Source organism: Cyrtonyx montezumae, unplaced genomic scaffold (assembly GCF_038088225.1).
Source record: "Cyrtonyx montezumae isolate F1298 unplaced genomic scaffold, pur_monq_1.0 scaffold_10, whole genome shotgun sequence".
Lineage (NCBI taxonomy): Eukaryota > Metazoa > Chordata > Aves > Galliformes > Odontophoridae > Cyrtonyx > Cyrtonyx montezumae.
Window position 1 is genome coordinate 14,730,651 of NW_027071826.1, and position 16,189 is coordinate 14,746,839.

Here is a 16,189-nt window from a genome sequence, read left to right on the forward strand (position 1 = left end):
ATCTTGCGCAGGGCGGGCATAAGGAGGAGGAAGGGGAGGGGTGAAAGGACGGCACCATTCCCGGGGCGGGAGGGGGGTGGAGGCGGCTCCCCCTGCTCCTCCGCTGCCGGTGGGCTGTCCCTAGCCGTTCGCACCGCCCTTTGCCCTTGGGGTGGCCGCTGCGCGGGGCCCGGTGCGGTGAGCGGTGGTTGTGAGTCCCGGTAGGTTTGCGGGCTGTGTTTTGTGTGCAGCCCCATTCCCGAGGGTCGGTACTGTGAGCGTAGGACGCCCCGGGAGCTCGGCTCGGGCGAGGCGGCTGAGGGGAGGGAAATGTGCAGGAACACGGTTTGTGTCTGCCCGCTGTCATCCGGGCTCGCAGCCGCTCGCCGGGCCTTCCTGCGGCACGCCAGTGTGGTGTTTTGCACGGGGGTTAGGGAAGGCTGGCTGGGTTTTGTGAGCTCCTTGTCTATCAGTTGGCAGCTGACTTCAGCTTACGTCTTGTCTGTGATAATAACACCTGCATCCTGTAAGATTGCGTGTCATGAGTGTGTTTGTAATGTTTTGTAGAGCAGTAGGTTTCTGTATAATAAGTTACTTTAATGAGTACGTCGGTCTGGATTACTTTAAGTATAAATTTCACCACTACCTGAAGTGTGGGAGTCAAATGGATGGGTCCAGGTGCTTTCCAGCAATAGCACAGAGGGCGATGGGCACTAAGTGCAGCACAGGAATATGCAAAAGAGCTTCATCACTGTGAGGGTAACAGAGCACTGGAACAGGCTGCCCTGAGAGGTTGTGGTAATCTCCTTCTCTGGAGATACTTAAAACCCATCTGAAGGCTTTCCTGTGCAGCCTGCTGTAGGAATCTTCTTTAGCAGGGGGGTTGGAGTAGATGATGTTCAGAGGTCTCTTCCAAGCTCTATGAATGTATGAAACGTGTGTCTAGTTGGAAGTGTTTAATGGTTTATATATGTATTATCCCAAGGTGGGGTTCTAGTAAGTGATTCCAGGCATGCAACAGCTTCTATGTACAGATTTATTGCCAACTCTTACTGTGATACTTTTTCTTTTCAAGCAGCCATGGTGAATTTTGTCCAAGCTGTGCGTGACCACTGGGTTCACATCCTTGTTCCCTTGGGATTCGTGGTTGGATGCTATCTGGACAGGTGGAACGATGAGAAGCTGTCAACCTTCCGAAACAAGAGCTTATTGTACAAGAGGTCTGCTTTCTCATACCTTTTAAATATATATATGTTCAGTTATTTTTCCAAACAGACTTTAAAAATTGCTTCTCTGTTTGTTGTTAGCATTATACGTATGAAAAAGAATCCTAGTAAAATAGTGAAAGGAAAAAAGTGACCAAAATTTAGCAAGTGTTTGTGAAGGATTTAAGGTCCCTAATGTCCTCCTGCTATCTGGGCTTTAGGACGCATCTTTGTGTTCTTGGCCACGAAGGAAAGTACATGTAGTTTTCTGTGTTTGATCGTATAGCCAATATAATTGGTTTAAAATGATTAATCCTACCAGTGAATCAGAAGTATTGATTTTGATAGATCTGTGGCAGCTGGATAAATGCAGACTTCAGTAATGTGAAGGCTGATTTGTATCCAAATAAACTGAATAGAAGGTGCTCTTTCTGAGATCAGAATTTTAAGTATACACATTAATGTGCAGGTGAAATCATGCTAGAAAATGCTAGGAAAAAGTCATCTTAAGTAAAACAACCATTTGTTGTCAAGTTCTTAAGTCATGAGATGTGAAATTTTCATTCTTAGCTTTTCAGTAGATTATAGTAAGCTTGTTTAAAATCAGCATAGTGCTTACTAAATAATTAGGTGAACGTTTTATTAAAAACTATCAACTTTTTAAAAATTAATTCAGCATCTTTTAACGTTTATGTTAGGAACACCTAAGCTAATTCTTGGTTAAAAATTAAGCTTATGACAAAATGCTTGCTGCTATTATATGAGCACTTTTCTTATTGCAGTTGCTGCTGACTTTAGGCTATTTCAGCATCATTGTGAAAACCTTTTTCGCTTTCATCTCTATTTGTCTTTTTTTTTTTTCCTTCAGAATCCCATTATGTAAAAAAACAAACAAACCACCCTTAACTCACTAGGTAGCTAAGGACTCAATCCATTGATGTTTTGGGTTGAAAAAAAAGTTAGGAAAACTTTACAAGTCCAGCTATTACAGAATAATTGTAAAGGTATGTTAATTATTCCATGACATGTATCCTAATTTTACCCTCTACCTTTTTTTTTCTTTCCACACAGAGAGCTGAGGCCTGGGGAAGAAACAACATGGAAATAAAAGGCTGTCGATGAATGCTGAGTTAATCACATGCATTGAAAGAATAGGATTATGCTTTTTTATCTTGAGACCATATCAAGCTACAATGAGTAACACCCCTTATTTGTCACTACTACTTTAATTTGCAGTGTTACTTTCTGGAAGGCGATTTAGTTATGTGGCTAATTTGTATCTGGGAAGCCCGCAAACGTTGAGAAATGTCTGCCTCAAGAAGTACCACCCTGAAGTTGGGGGCGAAAAGACTTAACGTAATAAAGAAAAAGCTATGCAAAAAATAATTTCTGTTGTTATTAATCTGTATGGTGTGGAATTCACGCGTTTATCGCTAATTTGTGAGCTGGCCTTCGAGGGAGTAATTAACGCAGGATGCTTTAACTCGGCGTCATTTAAAGACAGGGATGCCGGAGGGAGCGGGGATTTCCGGCCGCTCCAGAGCGTGGGCAGGCGCGGGGCGTCGCTGAGCTGGCGGGACCTCCCGGCCGCCGGGGGGCGCTGCGGCAGCCTGGTCCAGAGGGGCCGCGCGGAGGCGAGCTGCGATTGGCTGCGCGGGTCATGTGAGACGGAGGCCGTGCCGTTGACAATAAACATGGAGTCGATCTTCCACGAGCGGGTGAGTGAGCGGTTGCTGGGGGCTCTGGCGGTTCTGTGAGGCGCCCTGCGGGTGCGGCGCTTTCGATCGCTGAGCGGGGAGGGAGCGAGGTTGCTCTCTGAGGGGGTGGTGGTTGTATCTCCCGTCTCTGGTCTCTGTACTGCCCGCGGGGCAGCCCTGGTCCCCCTGGGGCGTGCCGTGCCGTGCCCCCTGCCTGGTGCAGCTAGGCCGAGCACCGCACGTTTCCGAAGCTGCCGGCCTGGGTGTGCCGGCCGTAGGGAGCGGCTCGCTGCTAGGGCCGGCCTGCATCGCGTGTCCGTGGTGCTTCCTGTTTTGGAGAACAAATCCTTCTGGAAACTGCTGCGCTTTGTCAGGGCTCGCACGTACGAGCTACGTGTGCCGCTCTGTTATTAACAGTATAGTTCTCTGTTTCACGTACTTTGGCGATGTCTCTGCGCCTTTATTGCGTTGTAGGTGATAGCGGTTTCTATCCATTGTTCTTATGCATAGTATTTGGTTTACTTAACAAATAGAGAATAGTCTGTATAGTTCTGTTTTTGTTTTTAGGAGTTATTTTTAAATCATTAGTAGAACCTGCAGTTCTTTCAAGCTGTATTTGGGCAGCAAAACTTGGCAAGCATTATTGTGCCAAGCAGCTGCTGTTCCAAGGGTAAGAGTTGGATTTCAGCCATTATAACCTATGCTGCAGTAACCTCACCTTCGAATTGGAACTAGAAAATGACTTCTAACCAAGAGTGCATACCTTCCTTTTGTCTTGGCTAAGCCTCTCATGTGCCAGCATGGCAACTGAAAAAAAGGTTTATCAGTAAATTGCTTTGTAGTTTTTTAATAAACTGTTGTACGCTTGATCATTTCAATTTCTTGATTCAAGGAATTGGTGTACCTTCAACTAAGCAAAACCCTAAGCAGTGCTGTGTTTGTAATGGGAGGATGACATTAGCAAGAAATAGGACTACTGCAGATTTGAGCCCCTATTGTAAAAAAAACTGTCCTTTTCTCTGAAGGGATCTGAGTGATTGAAACCACTGAAAGCAGGGCTGCTGTTGATATCAGGATAGGTTTCAGGGAGGGAATTTCAGATTATGGAAAGATACAGTATTCCCTGCACAAAAATAGAGCAGTTCACATTAATTACAAAGTGTAAGGTCAGTTTATGTACTCTCAGCACTGTACAGATTGTTATTTTAGTTTTTAGAATCTTAGTTTTTAGATGATTTTTTTCTGGACAAATACAGAAAGTCCCTTTCAAATTAGGGATTAAGCTTGAAATGGGACTCTTTTTTCCAAGGACATCCTGGGATTGATTTGTCTCTAATTATATGCTTATGGTGAAAAAGTCTGTGACCTTAAGCAGGTTCCCATGTTTCAGTTGTATCGCAGGATTGTACCCCCAGCAGGACAGGAGTTTCTGTTTAGTCTGAAGTTTCTTTTTGTGGGATGAGCATGAGCTGGAGAAGCTGTGGGCGATGAGGTTTTTAAATTACATTGTGCTCTGGCTGTACAGCTGGTCCAGCTTTAACTCAGAGCTTGGTTGAGTGGTGGCACCCTCAGAAAGTTTCGTTGTCTGAAGTTTCAGGGCTCTAGCTGTAAGGAAAACCACAGGAGATTTGTGCACCTGACTTGTATGTTGGAAGTCTGGACACTTAAAGAATATTCCTACAAGGCATGCTTTTGTATTCTTACTTCCCGTGGGTTTTGGCAGAGGTGCAGGGCTGGATTTCATTCTTTAAGCACTTTGTTTTGATTTCAGTGCATGGGACAAATGCATGTTCTTTGTGTAAAAGTAAATAAACACCAATTAAAACAAAGAGGAAAGCTGCTTTTTATAACTGATTTTCAACTTGTCTTACACTTGTAGGTTAGTTATTTTTTAGAGAAAGATTGCTTCTCATGGGTAACTAATTTTCCTTTTGTAATGTCCCCTTTATTTTCAGAGTCTCAATGCTCTGCTTTCCTTGAGCCTGATTTTTGATAAGCACACATGGCAGGGAACACAAGTTTAACAAAGACCGTGTCTTTCATATGGTGATGACTTAAAGAGGAGAAAATCCATACTTGTGTGACTTGGTCAAGTTGTAGGCAATTTTTACACTGTTTTCCTAAACGTTTTCACTTAGAATTTATTTTCTTCCAGGAAATATCATTTTTAATTTCTTTTTTACTGTCAAATTTATAGAGTGGAAGAATGTATTCTACAGCTCACACTGCAACAAATCTGGGAAAGAATACAGTATTCTGAGAAGGTGGGAGCTAGAAGGGAAGTTTTCCAGAATAAAATCATTGAATGTTTTTTGCAGAGCACATCATTAACATCTATTTGTTATTGCTTTTGACTTTATTTTTTTTTCCTTTTCCAACATTAGCAAGAAGGCTCGTTATGTGCTCAGCACTGTCTGAATAATTTGCTACAAGGAGAGTATTTTAGTCCTGTTGAGTTATCTTCCATTGCACAACAGTTGGATGAGGAAGAAAGAATGAGAATGGCAGAGGGAGGAGTTTCTAGTGAAGAATATAGAACATTTTTACAGGTAACATTTTATCTTGACATTGTTTGATCTTTGCCTAAAATCCAATATTGCGTAGCAAAGGCCTGCTATGCTTTCATAGTTAGTGAAGGTTCATTTCCTAGTGGAGATGTTTTGCAAGGTTGTTGATATTTCCATTCGGGCATTTCAGGTTTGAGGTTTTAAAATGTTCGTTGTACAGCTTTACAGTACTTCTCCAAGAAGCTACATTATTATCATCTTAAGGGCAGGAAGGTCAGTGCTTTAAGCAGTAAGTGTTTGCAGTTTAAAGGTTTGAGTTATTAATGAGAATGCAAATCTAGGTGTTACAGTCAGCATAGAGTGGAATATGTTTAGTTGCTGTTTTATGTATGTACAGTCATTTATTTTAAGTGAAATTCTTTCTGAACATTTATGTTTCCACAACTTTTTACTTTCCTTCCATCAACCTCACGCTGAGCAGCAGCCTTCTGTAAATATGGATGACAGTGGATTCTTCTCAATTCAAGTAAGCATTGCTCTGTACTGGCACATTGTTTTTTTCTTTTTGGAGTGCGTGTGCTGCCATATAATTTAAATGACATTGAACTCTTATTTAGTTTCTATTTTATAGGCTTAATGGGTTGGACTTCTGAATCTTAAGTGTACATTACATTAAGAGCAGTAGTGACTTGTGTTTGTTCTGTAGGGCAGTGTGGTTTGTTTTAAGGGTAGTATGGTTTGGTTGTTTTTGGACTTGATAGAAGGTCCTTTCCAATCTGAGTGATTCTATGATACTGTGATTCAGTTTTTGGGCCTTTAAATAAAAGAGTTGAAGCTTAGAATCCCTCACTTGTGAAGTCACACCTGCTAGCAATAAGCTTGCTTTCCAGATTGCTTTTTATGGGCTACAGGTGAAAAAAGACACTTGAGATTGTCTTCTCGAATTATAGACTGCAAAGTCTTTGGCAGACATTACAGGGTTGTTGCTGTCAGTTGCAGAATGGGAGAAGCTGCAGTGTCTGTGTTCTAGTTTTTATAGTTCTCTCAAAGCACTGTAGAATTGTGAGGTTTTTTATTTATTTGCTTGTTTGTTTTCCTTTTAAAGGAAGATAATGGGAAAATAATTACTAGGAAATACTTTAACCAGGACAAAAACAAAACAAAAAAAAAGCTGTATCAATCACCAAACTGGGGCTTGTGTCTAGACTGGAGCTGATAGCAAAACTTTGCACTTTTGGCTGTCTCTAGCTTTCTGAGGTGCTTTTCAGTGTTGCAAAATCCCTTGAAAGCCTCTCTCTTCCTTAGCATTTGTGTTAGGGTGGGACTGTATTTCTGCTGTATGACAGTTAACAGTTAGTTTAGTGTTTATGTATTTTTGATTGTGCTGCTGCAAAACTTGAAGCTGAAAGTAATGCTTCCTTATATTCTGTACCCTTTCATCCTGCCACTTCTTAGCTTGCTTGTTAAATAGTTGGCTGACTGAAAGTGAATTGTTGGTTTAAAAATAGTAAAAAGTTGAGAAAATTCTTATTTCAAAGCCTTAAGACATAGTAACTTCCAGGATTTTGTTAGAAGTACAGTACTTGCTGTACAGTAAAAACAAATTCAAAGCCTTCAGATTGATCAGCAAACATTGATGGACAGCTTTTTAAAATCAGCTGAGTAGTCAACCTTAAAAATGCTAGCAGTAAACCAATACTAATGAACCTGACTTAATGCTGTGACATTCCAGTGGTGCAAATCCCAAATAGTTACTGTGGGGATAGATGACATTGAACTACAAGGAGAGGGCAGACAGAGCAGTACATGGAGAAGAGAGGAATGACAACATAGGTGGTATCTGTGGGAGGTGAAATTACAGCTTTGACTGGAGCAGTAAGTTTATTAACATGTCTTAGTTAAATTAAAGCTTTGTTACTCCCCCTTAGATATGGTAGGGATGTTAAATTTGCTTGTAGATTGATGATGGTGGTGCTTTGAATAATGCAATTCCTAATTTTCCCTGCAAGATCTTGAGATCAGAGCTTTATGAGAACAATGTTAAGTGTTTGTACTGGCTACAATGATGCTCTTGCTCAAGTTGGATTGGATAGGTGTGACTCATAAAAAGTGCTGCTTTTTTTTTTGTTCATCTGTTTGTTTTGACAGGTTATAAGTAATGCCTTGAAAGTTTGGGGTTTAGAACTAATCCTCTTCAACAGCCCAGAGTATCAGAGGCTTGGGATCGACCCTATGTAAGACTTTCTGTTATGATTATTGTTAAGGTTATTTTTTATCAGTTTCCTTTAATTTTAGGAAAAATACTGCAAATCAGTAATTTGTTTCTTTAAGATCAGTATTTAAGTTCTGTTGCATTCTAGTGTTTATTTTCTTACACCCTGATCCTTTGATTTTTTTCTTCTTTTGAGGGTGTATATGAGCACCTCTCTTCTGTGCCTTTGTGACATCTCAGTATCTGTGGCCTCACAGATATATGAGGTTTCAGTAATGCTGATGTGATGAAAAAGACAATTTCATAAATATAAGTTATAAAAGCAGTATGAGTATTCTGTAGAATCAAATCAACAGCTTTATTACTAAAAGTTTGTTTTGTAAGTTTAAATTAGTGGTGGCAAAGAACTTAAAACATTAATATGCACTCCAATATTATTTAATTTTATCTATACCTTTTGTTTTTCTTTTTACAGAAATGAAAAATCATTTATTTGTAATTATAAGGAACACTGGTTTACAGTTCGAAAGTTAGGAAAACAGGTGACACTGTCTTTTTTTATTTAAAAATTAACTTCAGACTGGGGGTGGAAGAAGTGGTTTCAAGTAGACCATGTGTTGGCCTTTTGCAGGCTTTTTCTGCAATTGGATTTAATAGTAATTATTAAGAAATGAGTGAATGTTTGTTATATCACGGAAATGTCAGGCAGCTTCCCCTGAATTTTAGCTTAGGGAAACATATTAAGATCAATTCCCTGATGAACCTGTCCTATAGGAAATTGTAGCGGGGGAAGTCCTTGTGCCCTATTAAGTTCTCTTGTTCTTTCTATGTGAGGAAAAAACAGGAAAAAAAAAAGTAATTTTAAAGTTCCATTGTAGTAATGAACATTAATTGTTGCAGGTATTTAAGGTAATAATAAGGTAATAAAGGATCAGGCTGGGGAAGGTAGAATCAAAACTTTTCACTTGTAGAACTCTATCTGAAGTGGCTGTATTATAAGCAGGAAAAAGCTATAAAGGTGAAGGATGGCTGTACAAATGCATCATACCTATATAATAACACAAATCACACACAGATCTCTTGTAATACCAGTGCAGTATTATTTCAGTGGCCAGTTGTTGTTCTGGATCATACTGCATAAAAGCTCTCATACAGCATAAATTAGTTGGTTTGGTGTCCCATAAAATCAGGTTTTAAATTCTAAAAGACCAAGTAGAAATTGTCTTACCCATTTGATTTTCCAGGTGGTGACTATTGATGTTGTCATCCAGTTTAAAAGGAGTATTAATTTTGCCTGTGAATAAGCAAACTAAACTTCACAGTTCTGGTGCAGTTTCAGAGTTTGGCTGATTGTTGTTTACAGGCATTTTTTTTTTGTGTATTTGAAATTGAAAGGGTGAATGTCCTTTTAAAGGGTTGCATAAGCTCCCTTTTAGAATGATAGCCATGTGAGCTGAAACTTACTTAAGATACCACTCTAGCGTAAAACATGTTTAAATGGAGGGGGGTGTATATTGTTTTCTCACATGGTTTGTAGCCAAACAAAGAAAATACAAGGTTCTGAGAGAGACAAAACAGATTGACTTAGTGCCTTTACCTTCTTCTTTTCTGTTACAGTTAAAGCACAGTTAGTTCATGAAACCATACTCCTAAAAGTTTGTTAGTAGTCTGTCACTTATGTTTACATAACCTTTTTATTCTTTCCTCACTCCTATGCTGTTTGTTTTCATTACCTCATTGTAGTGGAAAAGGGGCTTTTGGCTGACAATTTGCGAATGGTAGATAGTCAACTGTGAATTTGCCAGGTGAATTACAGCATGGCTGTAACTGCAAGTGTAAAACTGCATATCTGGCAGTTTGGGCAGATAAATGCCTTTTTGTGATAAAGTATATATAACCCTTGTGTGAAATGGTATAGTCTTGTTCAAATTGGGTAATGTTGAATGGGTATGGAACATAAAAAAAAAAAAAAAGTCTTAAAAATGATTGCTGTGTAGATGGATTACAGCAGGTACACCATGTTGCCATATGTATTGAATATTTTCTCCCTAGTGGAAGTATTATAGATAGCAAATTGTCTTTGGCATCTGGAAATAATCTGTATATTTATTTATCTCGAGTGACCCATGTTGTAACGTGATGCTGTATAACCAGCATATTCAATTTTAAGTTAATTTTTCTAAGTTTTTAAATTCAACAGTCATCTCCCAGAGATGTAAACAGTAGTTTGCAGTATCATCATCTATTAAAGGCAGTGTGTTTAATTAATATAGTAGTAAGAATTCAATTTCTGTTTCCTGTATCTAACGTATTAAGATACAATCTTAACTTTTGGAACTTTTTTTTCTTCATGAATCTCTGACAACTGTGCTTAAAGTGATTCTTCTGCCATCTTTAGATTTGTGTTTTAGTCTGTTTGCCTTACTGAGTAATCTTTATGCTAATTTATTCTCTCAAACTTTTTTTTTAATTGCAGTGGTTTAACTTGAATTCTCTCTTGATGGGTCCAGAACTAATATCAGATACATACCTTGCACTTTTCTTGGCACAATTACAACAGGAAGGTAATAGTAACTTTCAGATGTAAAATCTCTTTAACTAAAAGCAGGAAATCATTATTAATTAGAACTTACGAATTCAGTTTTGTTACTGAAATAGTGAAATAACCCGAGTTCTTGTAGTGAGAGTTTGAGCGTTATATTTTAATAAAATGCTCATCATTGTATTCCATATAAGTTTGCATTTCAGATAATTTATGCATGCAGCTTAATGCTGTAGACTTACAATTTCTGCTTTACAGGTTATTCCATATTTGTAGTAAAAGGTGACCTGCCAGACTGTGAGGCTGATCAGCTGTTGCAGATGATTCGAGTACAGCAGGTGCAGCGACCAAAGCTAATTGGAGAAGAGAGTGCACAGTCAAGAGACCAGAGGTAAGGTAAACAGATTTCCTTTTAATAATATTCTGTATGATTTGTTTCCATGATTAATGCCTACATGGAGACAATCCCTTTAAGGTGTAATTAGAAGTACCTCGAGTTCAGTGTCTTCTGTTGCACACTATAAAACCAAATTAGTAGATGACCTAGTTTCAGCTGGGATGGAGTTGATTTTCTTCATAGTGTATGGCATGATGTTATGTTTTGCCTTCAAGAGAAGAACGATGATGGTAACACACTGATTTTTTTTATTTTTTAGTTGTTGCTGAGCAGTGTTGCACAGAGCCGAGGGCATTTCAGCTTCTCATGCTGTCCTGCCAGCGAGGGAATAGGGGGAGGCTCAAGGAGCTGGGAGGGGACAGAACTGAGATAACTGGCCCAAACAAGCCAAAGAAATATTACATATTATATGACAGAAGAATTCAGAAGAATTAATTTAGAGGAATGAATTCATTATTATTTCTTCCACTTCATAAAGTAAACCACAGTGTTGTAAACCAATGTAATAAATGTAGTAAACTACTTGGCAGTGATGTGAAATTACATATAGTCCACAGAGGACTGGATATAATAGTATTCTCATCAAAGATTCCTGAGGAAGAGACCATATGCACTTTCACCTGTGGGTATAACTGTCTTACTTGTAATAGGTTCAAATAAAATGATAGCTTCTATACACTCTTGTTTTTGAAGTTTCTTCGGTGAAGTTGATTTTCATCAGCGTATATATGGTTTTGGCATTTTCATTTTTAAGGCTGAAAACTATACATGCAGTTCTTTCAAGCTTTTTTTTTTTGCATAGGAATAAGAAAATATTTATCTGATTATCACATTATCACTTTCTGCTGAAGTTCAAAAAAATAGAGTTAAATCAACACAAACTGCTTTAAATCTCACAATAGGAGTAAGCAATTACAATTTGAATGTCATAAATGTATCAACTTTGCAGGCTACCTAGAAGTGATGTGGACCAAGCAATAGAAGCTAGCCATCCTTTTGAAGGAACAAACATGTTAGATGAAGATGAGGAGAATTTTCAAAGAGCTCTGGCTCTAAGTAGGCAGGAAATCGATATGGAAGATGAAGAAGCTGATCTTCGTAGAGCCATTCAACTCAGCATGCAAGGTACAGTGCTTATTTCAGTTTTACTTGCTGTGTTCATGTTGCTCATGTTTTAGCAGCTACTGAAACCAGCTTCAGTCAGTTGCTTACAGCATGCTTCGAGCTCTGAAAAGACTGGCTTTGAGACACAGAAGGGTAATGCAGACTTTCTTGTAGCTATCTCCTTAGTGCTGTTTGAAAAGTTACAACTTCCAGACTAACATTGATCATTAGGAGGCAAGAGCAAGTAGGCATAAGGTGGCAGGAGGGAAAAGAACCAATTCTTGCTTTTATTTTAAGAAAAGAAGCTATGCTGTAATTTTACTGTAATCAGTATGATATGGCTTTTTCTGATTTTAGGTAGCCGTCAAAGTGAGTTTTCAAACTCGTTACCACAGAATGTTTCTCAGCTGCCACACACGAGTCAGACAGACTGTCTTTCATCAGAAGATCTGCGCAGGAGAAGACAAGCATATTTTGAAAAGTAAAGTAGCCGATAGAAAACTAAAACTGCATTTGGAAGTAAATGTCTTGTTCAGTGCTTTTGGGCTCTGGGTGGGTTTCTCATAGAGGTCCAGCTTAATTTAACCCTTAACCTGTTTTCATAGTAGTACTAGAATTCTGCTATTCCTGTGCCTTCCTTAAGAAAGAAAAGCAAATACATATGTCAGAATATTTCTACTGCTGAAAATAATTTCCGTAATTATTTTCCTGAAGAAAAATACTCTTCCTCTAAGACTTCTGGTAACTGTCTCTAGTGAACATCTCACAGAAATTTTCTAGTGGATGCTTCATTTTTCCTCTTGGAAGTGCTGCCTTAATATATTATTTGTGGTCTTGTTGTAGTCTTTACTTGTCTCTATTTCCCAGTGATGGAGGAAGTTCAGATAAGGGAGGAGTGCTACAGATAGAAAGAGGTAGTTTTTTTTATATCCATGAGAGGATAGTAATGCAGAATGCCTGAATTCTGTGAAAATAGGAGTGTAATCTAGAATATCATGTTGGGACATTTGAAACTTAGCAAACAATTGAAGAGGTTTTAGATAGTATGGGTGGGTTAATCTTCCAAACAGCAGCTTAGATATCTAACTCTTGCACTTCCTTAACAATGAGATAGACTTCATATAGGAGTCATACTGATGTTAATTCTATTCTTCTATAAATCTGTTAATTATTTCAGGCAGCAACAGCAGCTACAGCAGCAAGATCTGACCCTGAACCTGCATGATAAACCAACTATAAGCTCAAGCACTCTGGAAGCTGATCCAGGTATTGTTTTTTGAACTTATTTCCAACACTGAAATATATTATTTATTTACCCTTTTGTTGTGCAGTACTTCCTAACTTTCCTTCCCTGCCTTATTTTTGACCCAGCTGCAGTTCAGACTGTGCAATAGTAAGCCATTACTCTTGTTGACAGTGAGGGAAAGGATCACTTTCTTGAAAAGTCTGTTTTGTTGTGAATGTCAATACCCTGTTCCAGGGTGAACTATTAGACTGTTAGAGTTCTGGTTTTGCTCTTTGTTGCTTGGCTGGGACAGGGTAGGTATGGACAAAAAGAAAAAAGAAAGCAGGTAACTACACTTGAGAACTGAATCTGTGCATTTATTACAATTTATATACATCTGTTTTCTTTAGGAGGTGATATGAGTGAGGAAGACATGCTTCAAGCAGCTATGAATATGTCCCTGGAATCTGCTAGAAACCACTTGAGTACAGAAGAGAAGAAATGACATCATAATTTTTTTCCCTTCTGCTGTCAAAACACTATGTCTCCATTAAATTTTTACTGTGTGGATGTTGCACGAGCAGGGTTCATTTCAGAGTTATGGAAGCAAGGATGAAAGGTTGACTGGAGCTCAGAGTTTAGAGGGAATCTGCAAATACCAAAAAGCTCTCTCTAATTTAAAAACCATAGTACTCCTACTATGAGAGTAACGGTATTGAAATTACTGAAACTACTCGTGATCAAACATATATATGTAGCAGCTGTAACTTACATTTAAAAAAAAAACTGTTTTGAAAAATTCTGCAGAGAACACAAAATGTGCCAAAAACTGGTATCAACAAGTTTTTTTTCTGTACTAGTACAAAAATAGATGGAAGTAATAAGTTGTGTTCATAAGTTGCTAGGTATAGGGAAACATCTTCAGATGGGGAGAAAAAGATAAATTCTGTTTATCTTAGGTAACTAGTTTTATGATTCATTCTTTGAGTGACTAGATGTCAGCTTTTTGGTCCTGCTATCCACTTCTGAAATGACCCATTCTGCAGGAGAAACAAAAATCTCTAAGTGTATTGCTTGGCAATTAAACAGAAAATCTCCAGTGTACTGTAGACTATGACATTCACTGAAAGATTCCAGAGTACTTCTGACCTTCTAACACTTTCTGGTTTTACTTTTGTTTTTGCTTGTAGTTTCCAAGTTCATGTTTGAGGTAGGGTTTTTGCTTTGCCATTTTGTCCTTTGATAAATAACTCACTTATTTTCTTTTAATGTTAGGTTTGGGTTTTTTAATACTCTTTTCTGGTTAAGCCACTGTTGTTGTTTTTTTTTATCATGAAAGTATCACAATGGGTTAAGCAGGTTTTATTTTATATTTCTCCTCCAATATCTTTTCCTTTTCAAGCTCAACCCTTCGTTCTGGCCTTTCAGTATCAAAGAGCTGTAACTGAGTCTAGGAGAAAGGAGAATGGGGAAGATCTGTGTGCCATAAAATCAGTGCCACATACCTAAGTTGCATTCCTGCAGTCTGAAATGACCTCTGTGCAAGTAGCTCTCCTAAGAATGAATATTTATGTCTGTGTGGGTGCTCTTTCTGAAATGCTTTTTGACTGTCTGTCAGAATGTTGTAGCTTTTTCAGGAATGGCCTTTATTCATGCACCTTAAAATTTTTATCGTGCTGTTTCTGATGCTGAGAGAAAAAAAAATAACAGGGAGCAAAGAATGGGAGATAGCTTACTCTGTTGGTTGTAATGCGTTTGTTTTGATACCCAGGATGAGTGTGTGATAGGGTGACCAAACTTGACTTTCAACTTAGTGCAAAAATTGATGTTTCACTTTAATAAATGGTGCTTGAAATTCAAATTCTGTTTACATATAAATTATATGGAAATATGTCGTAGATACAGTATGTAAGCCGCATTCAATGCATCAACAGTTAGTGCAGGCATTCTAAGAACAATCTTTTGAAAATAAACCTAAATTTCTTTATCAGTGTAGTATCATTGCATAATGGTGACATTTAAAATTAGCATGAACTGAATGGTAGTTAGATGGAAGCATTCAGCATCAAGTAGTACTTACTTGAAAGGGCTCTTACCTCTCAGTAAATATTTGTTTACAGCAATGGCTTCTTGATAGGTTAGAGTATGATATTATGCAGAAGTATACTGAATTCTGTTTTCCTGAATTTCCCCTGACGGTATGTGTAGATTGATGTGAATTTTGACATGACAGCACTACTTTTTAAAATTTAAGATTTTTGTTTTGTAAATAATTCTATTGTGCACATGTAATCTCTGTAACTGCTGAAGAAATGCAGCCAAACAATAGTATTGAGAAGTCACTTGTGTGCAAATGCCATTTTGAAATGCTATATTTTTCAGGATGTAGATTTCTGATTGAAATTTATATGAAACTGAAAACAGGAGTATGTAAAGCACTGAGTAATTTCTTTGTTTGCAAATTATCCACAATTTTAAATTCCCTTCCTTTGTTGTGCCATAAACTGACCTTAAAATGTTTCTCCTTTTAATAAATAGATATAGGCTGGCAGAGCTTGTTAATACTTACTTGATACTAGTATTTGAACTTGGACCTTTTATCTTCTGTTACAAGAGTATCATAAAAATATAATTTCTGTAGCTATGTAGTGTAGTGGTCCTATATTTAAATTTTTTTAAAAAATCCCCTTGAATTGCATTAACTAACCTGTGACAATTACATCATATAATCATAAAGCTTGGAAAAGACCTCTAATTAGGATCATGTAGTCCATCCACCAATGTTGCCCGCTAAACAGTGTCCCTAAGTATTACATCTGCCTTTTCTCTTAGCACCTCCAGGGACAGTGACTCCACCACTTTCCTGAGTAACCTGTTTGAATGCTTCAGCACTCTTTCTGAGAATGAATTCTTCCAGCTATCTAATCTGACCCTCCCTGGTGCAACTTGAGGCTATTCCTCTCATCCTATCAGTGTTAGCTGGGAGAAGAGACTGACCCCAGCTTTGTCACAACCCCCTTTCAGGGAGTTGTAGAGGGCAATAAGGTGTCACCTGAACCTCCTCCAGAGTAAAAAAAATCCCAGTTCCCTCAGATGTTCATTGTAAGACTTGTGTTCCAGACACCTCACTTGCTTCTGTGGACATACTTGAGGGCTCAGATGTCTCTCTTGCAGAGAGTGGCCCAAAACTAAATGCAGTGCTTGAGGAGCGGCCTTGCCAAAGTTGAGTGCAGTGGGAGGCTCACCTCCCTGCTCCTTCTGGTTACACTGTTTCTGATCCAAGCCAGGATGCCCTTGTTTTTCTCAGCTACCTGAGCACAC

General features: G+C 38.5%; 2 protein-coding genes across 5 annotated transcripts; both read left to right on the forward strand.

The window, feature by feature from the left end:
- The first annotated feature begins 104 nt into the window (after positions 1–104).
- Positions 105–2,570, forward strand: NDUFB1 (NADH:ubiquinone oxidoreductase subunit B1). 2 transcript variants are annotated; one of them, XM_065750885.1, is made up of 3 exons: positions 105–200; positions 1,055–1,199; positions 2,256–2,570. In XM_065750885.1, the coding sequence occupies exons 2-3, from the start codon at positions 1,060–1,062 to the stop codon at positions 2,290–2,292; spliced, it is 177 nt and encodes a 58-aa protein (XP_065606957.1). In that variant the 5' UTR covers positions 105–200; positions 1,055–1,059; the 3' UTR covers positions 2,293–2,570. The 2 variants fall into 2 exon arrangements, with proteins under 2 accessions (XP_065606957.1, XP_065606968.1); XM_065750896.1 differs by having other exon boundaries at positions 108–200; positions 1,058–1,199.
- Positions 2,571–2,735: 165 nt separating this feature from the next.
- Positions 2,736–15,538, forward strand: ATXN3 (ataxin 3). Of its 3 annotated transcripts, XM_065750910.1 has the most exons (11): positions 2,741–2,902; positions 5,266–5,430; positions 5,870–5,914; positions 7,537–7,622; positions 8,076–8,142; positions 10,077–10,164; positions 10,401–10,533; positions 11,489–11,664; positions 12,001–12,124; positions 12,821–12,909; positions 13,279–15,538. In XM_065750910.1, the coding sequence occupies exons 1-11, from the start codon at positions 2,879–2,881 to the stop codon at positions 13,371–13,373; spliced, it is 1,092 nt and encodes a 363-aa protein (XP_065606982.1). In that variant the 5' UTR covers positions 2,741–2,878; the 3' UTR covers positions 13,374–15,538. The 3 variants fall into 3 exon arrangements, with proteins under 3 accessions (XP_065606996.1, XP_065606982.1, XP_065606989.1); XM_065750924.1 differs by lacking the exon at positions 13,279–15,538 and having other exon boundaries at positions 2,736–2,902; positions 12,001–12,162; positions 12,821–12,878; XM_065750917.1 differs by lacking the exons at positions 7,537–7,622; positions 8,076–8,142.
- The last annotated feature ends 651 nt before the right edge of the window (positions 15,539–16,189 follow it).